This window comes from Ambystoma mexicanum, chromosome 10, assembly GCF_040938575.1.
Source record: "Ambystoma mexicanum isolate Mex_15411 chromosome 10, UKY_AmexF1_1, whole genome shotgun sequence".
Lineage (NCBI taxonomy): Eukaryota > Metazoa > Chordata > Amphibia > Caudata > Ambystomatidae > Ambystoma > Ambystoma mexicanum.
In genome coordinates this window covers 1647913762-1647926822 of record NC_090932.1, presented here as the reverse complement: position 1 = coordinate 1647926822, position 13061 = coordinate 1647913762, and the positions used below count along the sequence as shown (strand labels likewise).

The following is a 13061-nucleotide window of genomic DNA, read 5'->3' as shown; positions in this document are numbered from 1 at the left end:
CGGAGAGTCTCCCGGCGGTGGGCAGATCGTTGTTGCGAAAATACCGTCCAGCCAGTAGCGACCCCTGCTACTTGACCAGGCACCCCACTCCAGAGAGTTTGGTGGTGCAGGCGGCCACGGCCCCGGCAAAGCAGGCGTCGTACCCTACCATCCCTCCTGATAGGGACGACAAACGTTTTGATGGCTGGGCGAAGAAAGTGTTTTCATCTGGTGGTATGGCGCTTCAGGCGGCCAACTCCATTTGTGCCTTGTCTCGTTTCTCACACACTCTGTGGAACTGTGTTGCGTTAGCGGCTGAACATATTCCCGAAGGGGACGAACGGGATGGTTTCCTTGCTATGGTCCAGAATGGTAAGGATGCCATGTGAGTCCGTTCAGTCGGTTTTGGACTTAGCTGAATGCGCCAGTAGGTCCATGGCGGCGAGCACCGTGATACGCAGGTTTGCGTGGTTGCGGAAGTCGGGGTTTGCTCCTGATGTGCAGTCCCGGCTCCTCAACATGCCCTTTGATGGTGAACACCTTTTTGGCAGCAAGGCTGATGAGAGCCTTGAGAGGTTGCAGACCTCGAAAGCTGCAGCGAAGTCGGTGGGCGCTGCAGTTCGCCAACCTCCGCCTTTTCGTCCTAGGGGACAGCAGTGGAAGGGTGGTTCCTTTCGCTATTACTCGTCCTTCAGTAAAGCGAGAGGAGCTGGCAGTCAAAGAGGCCAACGCAGGGGTACCAGAGGTGGACGACAGGGTACCCGTGGTGCCAAGGCCGCTCGGGCAGTTGCCTCTTTGCCCTCAGGTAACGCCGTGGCCGCTCCCACTCAGTCATGTGGCCATGTCCCATGGCTCGCCGGTTGGGGGGAAGGCTGGCGCACCATCTTGTAGAGTGGCAAGCCATTACTTCAGATGTGTGGGTTCTGGAGATCATAACCCACGGCTACTGTCTTCCCTTTCGGCACAGGCCTCGCGACAATCCTCCGGGGAACCTCTCTTTGCAGAGTCCGGATCCGCTCCTTGCGCAGGAAATTCAAGCCCTGATGGAGAAAGGCGCCATAGAACTGGTGCCTGTAGCGGAGAGGTACAAGGGATGGTATTCCCCTTATTTTTTTATTTCGAAGAAAGACGGGGGATTGAGACCCATCATGGACTTGCGCGGTTTGAACAAACTCCTCAGGAAGGACAAGTTCAAGATGGTTACTCTCCAGTCCTCCAGGCCCTTCAGCTTCAGGACTGGTTGGTGTCACTCGACCTCAAGGATGCTTACTTCCATGTGCCGATCCATCCCAAGCAAAAGAAGTACCTGAGGTTCGCGGTTGGCGACTCGCACTTTCAGTTTCGGGTCCTGCCGTTCGGATTGACCTCCGCCCCGAGGGTTTTCACCAAGCTCATGGCGCTGGTGGCAGCGTATCTCAGGAAAGGGGCGATTCATGTTTACCCCTATTTCCCGAGCAAGTCCTGGATCATCTGGCCGTCACCTGCCACTCCCTTCACATGCTGGGCTTCCCCCTCAACTTAAAGAAGTCCCACTTGATGCTGCTCCAGTACATTGGAGCAGTGCTCGACACGTCCCTGGGGCAGTGTTTCTTTCCCCAGCTGAGGGCTCATCACATTCTGCAGATGGTGCACAAGTTTAAACATGCCCAGAGTCTCCCAGCGTTCGAGTTCTTGAGGTTGCTCGGCCTCATGGCATCCTGCATTCTTCTAGTGCCAGAGGCCAGGTTGCGGATAAGATCTCTGCAATTGGCCCTCAAGATGCAGTGGTCAGTCTTCTGGCAGGATGTCGGACCCCGTTCAGATGCCGCCCTCAGTCGCTCAGGACCACCTTTGGTGGGCCGTCGAAGGCAATCTGATGAGGGGGGCTCCATTTTGGCTGCCCTGGCCAGAGGTGACGATCGTGACGGACGCATCCCTCACGGGATGGGGAGCTCATGCCAACGAGTTGACAGTCAGCGGTCCAAGTCCAGACTCCATATCGATCTGTTGGAGTTGAGGGCTGTCAGGCTTGCCCTGAAGGCTTTTCTGCTGACTCTGTGAGGGAAGAATGTCCTGATTCTGACGGACAACACAGTTGCCATGCACTACCTCAACATAAAGGGGGGGGCAGGGTCACTTCCTCTGTGCAGGGAGGCGATGCAGCTCTGTTTCTGGGCCATCCAGCAGGAAATTTCGATCTCGGCAGTGCATCTGGCCGGAGACGAAAACAAGACGCGGACGCCCAGATCAGGCAGAGCGCCATCTCTCACGTGGGAGCTGGCTCAGGAGATTCTCTTCGAGATCTTCGCCCTTTGGGAGACCCCACAAGTGGATCTCTTTGCCTCCAGTGTCAACCGGAAGTGCGAAAATTTCTGCTCGCAGGAATTTCCTCCAAGAGGAGCGTTGGGGGACACGTTCATGGTGGAGTGGTCCTGCCCACTGCTGTACGCGTTTCCTACAGTCTCAGTCATCCCGCAATTGCTAGTGAGGTTCGGTTCCCGGATGATACTCATTGCTCCGGCATGGGCCCGGAGAATGTGGTACCCGGACCTTCTCGATTCGTCCATCTGCCCTCCACATAGCCTTCCCTACTGAGACGATCTGCTCTCACGGGAGGGTGTGGGGGTCAGGTTGTCCATCCAGAGGTCAGATCCCTCAACCTTCATGCTTGGCTTCTGAAAGGTTGAGGTATAAGGATTGGGACCTCCCTGAAGACTTGATGGAGGTGTTGCTTTCGGCCAGACAGCCTGCAACCAAGTCCCAGTACCGTTGCCGTTGGAGAAAGTTCTGCGACCGGTGCAGCATTAAGAATGTGGATCCTTTTTCATGTGACATTCCTGTGGTTCTGTCTTTTTTGCTTTTGTTAGCCCACAAGGGCCTGCAAGTGGGTACCATTAAAAGTTACCTGGCGGCGCTGTCCATATTTAAGCGCTCGTCCGAGGAGTGTTCTTATTTCAAGATTCCTTTAATTTCTCAGTTTCTCAAAGGGCTCACTAATGTGTTTCCGCCGTCACCTTTCCCGGTGCCCGGTTGGGATTTGAACCTTGTTCTAAAATTCCTAATGGGTGTTCCATTTGAGCCTTTACCACCTTGTCCTTTGAGACCGTTAACCCTTAAAACTGTATTTTTAGTTGCGGTCACTTCCGCTCGCAGAGTGAGTTGCAGGCACTTTATTAAGCCACCCTTCACGATGTTTCATAAGTACAGGGTTGTCCTTGGAGTTCGTCCTTCCTTTCTTCCGAAGGTTGTCTCGGAATTTCATTTAAGCCAGAAGGTCATTCTCAGCATTTTATCCTCCTCCGCATCCTGGTAATGAAGAGGAGAGGCTCCATAGGTTGGATCCTAGGAGAGCTTTAAGTTTCTACATTTCACGCATTTCCCGGGTCAGAGTGGACGATCAGCTCTTTATAGGTTACGCTGGAAGGTGTTTGGGACAAGCTCTTACTAAGCAGACTTTGTCTAGATGGATTATCTTGGCAATTTCTGAATATTACCGCTTGGCGGGTAAGGACCCTCCGGTAGGCTTATGGGCCCATTCTACTAGGGGTATGGTTGCCTGTACTGCCCTGCAGAGGGGTGTTCCTATTCCTAACATCTGTGAAGCAGCCACATGGGCTTCGGTCCATACTTTTGTAAGACACTACTCCCTAGATTCTATCCATGGGCAGGATCTGGCCTTTGGCAAGGCGTTCCTTTACTCCAATTTAATTGGGCATTCTAAATTTCTATATTCTAAATTCTTTTCCCTCCTCCATACGTTGGTACTGCTTTGGGAGTCTGTCATAGATATGGAATATGTTGGAGGACCCAATCCCCTCGAACAAGTTACTTTCTTACCTGGTAACGTTCTTTCGATGGGATGGTCCGACGTATTCCATATCGCTCACTCCCTACCTGCCCCGTTACAGAATTTCTTATGCGATTGCAGCTTACGTTTCGCAAGGCTTTCTGTGGTCATACTGGCAGAAGATTGGTGCCACACGTTCTGGGGAAAAAACTATAAGTCTACGGGCGTCGTGCGTCCTACTTATGACATCCGGTGACGTTGGCTCGACGGAGGCCCTCAAGGACAGCGTATCGACGCAGGATGCAGAAAGATTTTCCGAAGCAGCACCGCTGTGGTGATTACTCTCATAGATATGGAATATGTCGTCGGACCATCCCATCGAAAGAACGTTACCAGGTAACAAAGTAACTTGTTCTTCTAACTTAATCATCTTGAATGTGTGATGCACTATTCTTAAAAGTATGGTTAACTTATTTTCTTCCTTAGCCACCGTTTTACCAGTCTAATAGAAAGTAGATGAGTATTTTACTCACCTGTGATTACTTTTGGGAAGAGGCACAACCTAGTGTTTGTATCACCAGATTAGTCATTTGAGGATAATTGTATGAGTGTCCCCCAACTGGGTCTTGCTTCCCCTGACTTGCTGCTAGCCTGTCCAGAATAAGTCTGTATTAGGTTGTTGCCTACCTAGAATAACTGAGTTAAAGTGTGACATTGGATTTTGCTTTCCCCTTCGTTGCAAGGTTCAAGTATGTGGGGTTTACGTGCCTTGTGTTAGCTGTGTGCCATCCTGTCTGCTGCAACTCCTGGACTGTTGGTTTGCCCGGTGAATCCCTGCTGCAGTGCCAAAACGCCAAGTTTGCATCTACAGAGATGCCTCTGCAAGGACGACTTCTCCCCTTGAATTGGTGGGACCAATCAACTCAAAAGTAAGCCACCTAAACATCCATCTCGGAGCTGATGGAATTTCCAATGCTGGAAACCGTATAGCCAGGGAGAGGAACACCAGATTGTGTGCGTTGATTTTAATCTGGCCTAGAGCACCAGGCAGATCCTCCGGACTCCCAGGAAGCAGGATTGACCTAGCCTGAACCCCCTCAACAGTTTGCGGGACTCCAGAAGCAAGGAAAGTCCATCTCGACAGCCAGGAACCGCGGTGTTGCTATTTGCGTTAGACGTGAGGAGCTGAAACACTGAACAGCCACTGAGAGTGAAGTTTGCCGGTTGTGAGTTTTGACCATCCCAGTGCAGGGCAGGAGTCCCCCGATGTTCCCTCTTGTCCCCACGACTGAGGTCCAGGAACAGTGAGATCTGCAGAGCTGCACAGGAACTAGTCATCTGTTGCATTTTTTGTTCATTTGTAAAGGTACTGTACAAAGTCTACGAGAACTTACCTCTTGCTGTAGAGTTGCTTGCATCTTTGACTACTCGCATCTAATCAGCTTGTGGTCCTACATTTGATTCTTCTTTTCTTCAAAGGCTTCTAAAACAGTGTGCAAAGACTGTTCCATGAACCTACCAGAAGTGCTTCATCCTATATAAGAATTCATTTCTGCCCAATGACTTTGGCCTAGCCTATTGTACTGAATGACTGTTCTTGGGGGGCACGGGCGGACGGGGGGAGATCCAAAAGTAGTTGCCTGCTTAAGAATATTTGTGGTCTCTTGTTTGTTCTAAATCTTTTCCTTTGACTTATTACTATATGATACTAAATGCAACAGTGATATATTAATGTCCCCAGCACCCTAGCAATAGAAGTGTAGGTAGTGTCTTTGGGCCATCCCAAAAGGGTATCTACTAATTTATAGATTAAGAGTGCATTTCTTGAAGTGCATTTGAGTGTTACTATTGTATTGCTCCCTTCTGGAGAAGGCTTATTCTAACGGATTGATAAATAAATAATTGTTGTGTAGTCTTGCTTGTTCTCAGTTGAGACTTGTCTTGGTTGCATTTGCAGAGTTGCTTACAGCTTTGCCCCTCACATGCCTCCCAGCTTGTGGCCCTACAGTGATTTCATCAATCACAAGTATTCAGATAGACACTTATACTCAAGGTTTCTTGGTAAAACACTTATTTATACAGTCATTTATAAAGCATTCACTAAAAGAGGCAATAGGTATCGCACAAAAATATACTTAGTACTTCACACTATCGGGTTCTGAGGCATTTAAACTACTTTGAAGGAGCAAAAAGGCATAAGTTAATAAAACGAAGGGTACAAGTATTTCTAAACAGTGCAAATAGTTTGAGTTCACCAAAGGAGTCAAATCAATGCAATAGGTTCAGCCAAAGTCAATGGGCTAAAGTCGTGGATAGGATAAACGGTTCTGGTTGTTAAATGGAAAAGTCTTTGCCAAAGTTTCAGAAGTAGTTCGTATAAGAAAGATTCATATGTTGGGTCACAAGCTGACTAGGCCCGCAAGTTGCCAAAGTTTCAAGCACTTTAGCAGTGAGAGGTAAACCTGGTTTGAGCTCTGTTTGTTTTTGCCTTTGGCGGGCTTCAGTACTGAAAACCCGCTTCTGGCATCAGTGTCTCTGGAAGGGCAGGAAGTGAGGGACATGCCCGAAACTCCTGTCCTTTGTCTCCTTGGTTACCTGAATGCCCCCAGTAGTGATTGGCTGGCGGTCCTTGTAGGACAGCCACCCTGCTGTGAGTGTCAGCTAAGCTGTGCATGAATGGGAGAAACCTGCTTAAAAGGTGTGGCTTCTTGGACTGAAGACAGTCGACCACTGTGAAAAACAACCTGACTAAGAAACCGTGAACGAAACTTGCTACATTCTCCTGGCTGTTGACCAGCCGGTCGAAGCCCTGCTGCTGGGCTGAAACTCCTTTATCTGATCGATAAGAGCATCTCCGGATGGAACGACTTCTCCATTGGTTTAGTGGGACCAACTAACCCCTAGACAAACTTTGCTGGAAGACCTTCCCCAACTGGCTGTACTTTGCTGCTGCTGAAACCGAGTGCCAGGAGTCGAGAAATCTGTAGTAAGAGTGCAAGATCTGTAAGCTGGCCAAAAGCTCCAGGTGTCTCCTGAGGACCCTCCCGAAGCAGGACGACCCAAGCTCGATCTGTGCTTATGCTATTTACCGAGCGCTGAAACCGCAAAGTGCCACTGATATGAAGAAAGCCAGTAGTTACTGCTGACCTTTGAATTTCTGTGCAGGAGTCCTCCAGACGTCCTGAGACCAAGGAACACAGGTTCTGCATCACTGCAACCAGACAGAAATCAGCTGGATCCTCTTCTAACCTAAGGTACTGTTCTGACTTTGGGTTACCTACCTCATCGTTTGTAGCTTGCTCTTCTCAGTTGAGACTTGCAGTAGCTGCTTTTCTAGAGTTTATTATAGCTCTAACTTTCACAGGTGTAACAGCTTGTGGCCCAACAGTGATATTCTTCAACAAACTCTAACTTTGTGCAAGACATTTTGCTATCTAAAAAATGCCTCTGCCCCATAGTCTTTGCTCCAATTGACTTTGGATATCCTGGCTCCTTGCAGATTCTGCTAATCCATTGACTTTGATTCTGACTGTTCCTCATAGTTGATGGGTTTTTATCTAATATTGCTGGGAAATGTTTTGATCTAGACTTCATTGCAAGATTTAAAAGTGCTCACATGCTCTTAGAATCTGGTTAACCCTTTTCCTTCCCTTCTGCCAACCTCCGAATTTACCAAGTACAAAAGTGATATAAATGACAATACTGTCCAAGTTAGTGAAGTCACCCCAGGGTGTAGGAAGTGTGTATGAAGCATCTCTAAAGAATATCTACTTGATTCTGAGAGTATTTTGAAGTTAATTTTTTGTTGTTGCACATTGTCCTTTTTAAGAATGCTTATTTAAAACAGACTGTTAGATAAATAATTATTTTACTAGAAAATCTTGTGTGTTACTTGGATACTTGTATTTGTGAATATCTATGCTACAGCTTTACCCCTCTTGAGATGAGCCTGGCTGCTCACACTACCAACTTGTGTACTACAGACCTATACCAATAGGTGGATTTCCTAATACCAAGAGGGCAAGGGTTGTGTAGTCTCCCACAGGGTTACCACTTCTATTATGGCCTAACATTCTGGCACTGTCCTCCCCAACGTAAAATAACAAGATGGCTCCGCTGTTGCTTGCGCCTCCTTCCCCGACGCGGCTTGACCCAGCGTTGCACAGGTCCAGTCACTGAATCGGGGGCTGTTGCGGAGCTCTTGCTCCCCAAGTTGGTCAGGATGTGCCCCGGCCCTCCTGACAACTCCCAGTCTGCTCTGCTTCCGCCGTACGTCCAGTTTTCGGAGCTATGGCGCCGTTGGCAACCACAGGTGCTGCGTAGCTCAGAGGAGCAGCCATTTTTCAAGCTACTGAACAGTGCCCCCACCCCCGTATCTAGATCCTTAATGTAGAAATCTATGGAACTACGAATTGATCTGTTCAGCAAATGGATCTCTTGCTGAACCTCCCACAAGGCCTCTGGCCTAAACTCTGCTGTGTTCGGTTTTCCACAGAACCCAAAATTGTCTACTTTACAGATCTCTAATGGCTGAATTGGAATGTGCTCCTAAAACACAATCTGATCTTTGCAGCGTGTTTGCATAGAGTGGAAATGATATTGCTGCATCTCCTTCTAGATGAGATTTGTTTGCACTCCACACCTGCCCTCAAGATGCCCTTCTCCTGCTCCCTCTTAGCTGTGGCATCTGCATTCCCTCATGTTAGTCATTTATATGCTATAGTTGGGTACTGTGCGCTTATACCCAATTTTTATATTAAACAAGATTCCTGATGTATAATTGTACTGTTACCTGTTTTTTGTTGATAAATGCACTGCATGTGATATAAAGGTCCTATGAATAGAATATTGTACTGTGCATCTTGTGAGTATAGTAGCGTACATTGTTTGTGTACCTTACCATTTATCAACAAACGACATAAGCACTCTCAGAATTGGAACAGTCATTCTGGGAATAAACACGTAACAGCATAATGATACATCTGGAATCTTGTTTAATTTAAAATGTAGGTATAAGTGCACCTTACCGAACTATACCATTTAAATTACTAGTACTACAAGACTGTCTAGTGAATAACAGCCTTCATTAGTTAGGTGTGGCTTAATAGTATAAACATATCAATTTTTTTAATTTTTTTTGTTAAATCACTTTCAGTATATAATAGTCACTCTTATGTGCTAGAGCTACATTTTCTTAATGGTTTGACATTTTTATATTTAATTTTAGGTGGTTGAAATCAAACTGCAAGTAGAGTTGGAAGAGAGGAGGAAAAAGGTTTTACAATTGCAGAGGGTGTTCAGAAAAGGTAAATTCTTCTGGTTGTAATTGAATTGTTTCAAAGTGTTGGGGCATAGCTGGGTGTTGGGTTAGATTTTCTTTTGTATGCTAAATCTCACTCACCTGTGGAGCCCCCCAGGACTTTTTGCTGGACTTTTTTTGGATTATTTCTCTGTTCCTGAGTGAATGGGAATCTTTTCCCCCCACTCGCCCTTTTACATTTTTTTTTTTTTTTTTTTTTTTTTTTTTAATGGGTGTCCTTTTTATGACTTTCCATACTTTTTTGGGAATTATACTTTCCTACAACTTTTTGGGTATCTGCATTTTCCTATTGCAGCGCACAGCACTTTCTGTGCAGTGTTGCTGGGGTACCCCTTGGGATTCCCTTGTTTTTTCTTTTGGGTTCCTTGTGTGAGCTACTGTTCCCAAGAGTAGGATACTTTGTATCCTTTCTACAATCCCCATTGTGGAGTGCTGAGGAGATGCATAGTATCCCCTTTATCACTGTTTCTGTAACATTTATGTTAGATACTTACTTACAGCACACCTGTTGTCGGTAGAGAGCTATTTGTATCTTCATTTTATATGGAGTCCAACCCACCTCACTTTATGTGGAGTGCTGGGGGTGATGGGTAGGGGGTTAGTTTGCATCCCCTTTCCCACTGCTCCTGTAACATTTGGTAGTGACCAGCTTACTATTATGGCTGGTGACAGTGGACGTGCTCTACCGTCTTTAGTGTGGTTTGTTTTTTACTCGCAGGCTGTCCAACCAACTGCAATCATACACAGAAGGGTCACCATTCATCTAGGATGGTGGCTTCTTTCTTTTATTGCTATTTTTAGTATGCCTGTCCTTTTTTCTCCTGGTAGGGGAAGGTCCTGGTTTGATTTGTCTTCAGCAAGGAACCCTTTGTGTAGCCTCCCGAGTTTGGAGACCGGAAACGAGGGAGGCGTCCGAAACGCTGCATCCCTTTGTCTTCTAGCATGCTTGTCTGGAACCAGTCTTAGATGGAAGGCTGGCAATCCTAAAAGGACAGCCAACCCCAACGTTTGAATGTAGAAATGTGTGCTGATTGGCTGGATTCCTGGATAAATTACCTGGATCTGTAAGCTGAATATAAGTCGACCGCTGGAGCTGTATTTGATGAAGTAGCAGAGAAGACTCCTGTAGCTGATTCCAGTGACTGGAGATACCTGCTGTGTATCTACTGGCTGTGCAGACCCCTTCTATGCAACCTGGGAGTCCCGAAGACGATTACTCCGACCCTTGGACTTGTGGTACCAATCAATCTTGAGACTTGCATTTCAAGCCATCCCACAACGAGATGTGAACTTCCTGGGGTGCAAAGCACCAACATCTTGGGACCCAACGGTTGACTGCTGTGCAAAACTTCGGTGGACTCCTGTTGGACCTCAAGTTGCAAGATTCCACTCCTTGAAGTCCCCTCACCAGAGTGCTGAACCTAGATAGCAAGGCAAATCGATCACTGTTCCACAAATGGTACCTTAAAGTGTGCCAAATCCACAGAGCCGCTAGAATCACTGAAGAATCCTTTTGATAGTGGCCTTTTCTGTCGACTGCTGCAGCAAGTTATCGTCCAGTGTCCTTTCTTTCGTCATTCCTGCTGAAAGTAGTCTGACTTCCATTTGTCCCAGAAGATAACACTACCATCTTTCTATCCTACCCCCCGCCCCCATACCCTCATTTGGGCAAGGAGGAGGAGAGGCTGCATAGGCTGGACCCAAAAAGGGCTCTCAGCTTTTATATTGCAAGAATGGTAAAATTTCGGCATGATGATCAGCTATTTGTGGGATATACCGGCCCTAAATTGGGCCTTGCGGTAACTAAACAAACCATATCCCGGCGAATTACACTGGCTATTGGCGAATGCTATAGGTTAGCGGGCAAAGACCCGCTGGAAGGACTTTCGAGCTCATTCCACGAGGGGCATGGCAACTTCCACGGCTCTCCAATGGAGTGTCCTTATATTTGACATTTTGACATTAGGTAAGCATTATTGCTTGGATTCCTCTTCCTCTCAAGGAGGTCTTTTTGCTAAGGCAGTCCTTTATTCCATTCACGATTAATTTAAATAGTACTCCCTCTTCCAAATTGTCACTGCTTTGGGAGTCTATCAAAAATGAGGAATACGTGAGAGGACACACTCCATTTGAAGAACAAGTTACTTACCCCTGGTAATGTTCTTTCGATTGGATGTTCCTCCTGCGTATTCCACATTGCCCCTCCCCGCCTACCCCACTGTACAATTTACGTGAATTACACTGCGTTTTCTGATAGCTTGCTTTCTGGGGTAGACCTGGTTAGTTCCTCGACTGATGGAACGAAAAACAGAACTGAAGCCAACAGGAGCAGCACAAGCTATTTATACTGCTGATGATGTTGACGCTCGATGGCGGCCCTCGGACATCAACACCACGACATTGTGCACAGTGCCCTATGCCGAGAACATTTGTTTCCGAAGCAGCAAAACTGGCGAGATATGAGTGTCAAAGATGAGGAATACGTGGGAGGAACATCCAGTCGAAATAACGTTACTAGGGGTAAGTAACTTCTTTTGTTGGAATTTTAGTTTGATGCCTGCTCTCCTGAGCTGACAGCACTTGGCTGACTCAAGATATTGATCCCAAGAAGCTAGCAAAAGCTGCTGACTTGTGGGTTGCCAACAGGGCCACTCTCGGATTCTGGGGCTACTCATAAAAAGTATGAGGGGAAGCAGCACAAGAAAGATGACAGAGAATTCTAAATCCAACCACCCAAAATGGGCCACAAACATAAGAAGGGTAAGCCATATGGGAAACCAGGTCAGTCTAGTGAAACCTCTGGTGCTAAATCAGAGGGATGCTAGTAGAAGCCCCCATTCCAGAAAACATTTCGTAAATGTTATGCTTGTGGGTCAACTGACCATGTGAAAGAGGATCCCAGATGCAAGGGTAAACCTTCAGGGGTCAACATTGCCTCCTTAGCCTTCATCCCTGAGGGAGAAGTTCATATGGCAAGTGGAAACTCATCTATTGGCTGAAGACCCCATTGGAGTCTCAGCCAGTGTTTCTTTAGTATCCCTGGGTATGTGGGAACAGCAGAATGTAGATGTGTATAACTCTATTCCAGATAATACCAGATAATATTACAAGGACCGTGTACTTGTGAATGTCCAGGAAACCCCTGCCATTAGACACACTGGGGCCAGCATTCCAGTGGTGGATGAAACCTTTTTCAAACCTAAGGATGTTGCTAAGGCACTCAAAGGCCCCAGTAAGCTTGCTGGAGGCCCTGTCCAGATGGTTCCAATACAACCAGCTCTCATCCAGTGCAACAATATGACTATAAGAATACCTGTCAGTGTACAAAATCAGGTGCCTGGGGGAGAGTCCTATTGGGGAATGACTTAAAAGCTGTCGGAGTTGTACCAAGCACCTCCAGGCCTCCCAGTAAAAGGAAGCCGGAGTAGACTAGACTGGTCAGAGAGGCAACATTAGATGACTCTTGGGTAGTTACAGAAGTATCTATAACTCCCAGTCCACAGGAAGGACACCTTCTAATTCCAGGACAAAGGGAAAACCCAAGGTCTCAGGAAAAAAGAAAGGTATCACACCTGTACATGGGACAAGGACATCCCCGAGAGGACATTCCAAGGTCACACCTCTGACCCCTCCGCCAGCTGAGGCTGAGTGGGAGGATCAACCAGAGGATGGTGAATCCGCTAATGATGAAACCGAACTTGAAGAAGCCCCCTCCCCTGCCCCCCCTGTTGGAGATCTGGATCCTAAAGACCATCTCGAGCTGCAGACTTTGCTTACGGAAAGGTGGCCCATGTAGGGCAGACTTCAGCCGAGGTCAAAGAGTGTCCTACTCTTGAAGGACTTCGCCAACAGTCAGCTTCTCAGCTGGAAGGGCAAGAGCCAGGGAAGCACAGGCTGTACTGGGAGGATGCCCTCCTTTACAGTGAGCCTATAGCCTACCCCAGGGGACTACAGAAGACTTGTAGTGCTGTCAGGATCCATGCCCCTGACCCCCTC

The 13061-nt window shown here is 47.4% G+C and overlaps 1 protein-coding gene across 6 annotated transcripts in view; it reads left to right on the top strand.

Annotated features, from left to right (window-relative positions):
* EP400 (E1A binding protein p400) overlaps positions 1-13061 on the top strand; it is a 1542855-nt gene that overhangs the window by 268709 nt on the left and 1261085 nt on the right. For all 6 annotated transcript variants that reach the window (XM_069620067.1, XM_069620064.1, XM_069620063.1 and 3 more), the window contains one exon: positions 8973-9051. In XM_069620067.1, the coding sequence (XP_069476168.1) occupies positions 8973-9051 (79 nt within the window). The remainder of the gene's footprint in view (positions 1-8972; positions 9052-13061) is intronic.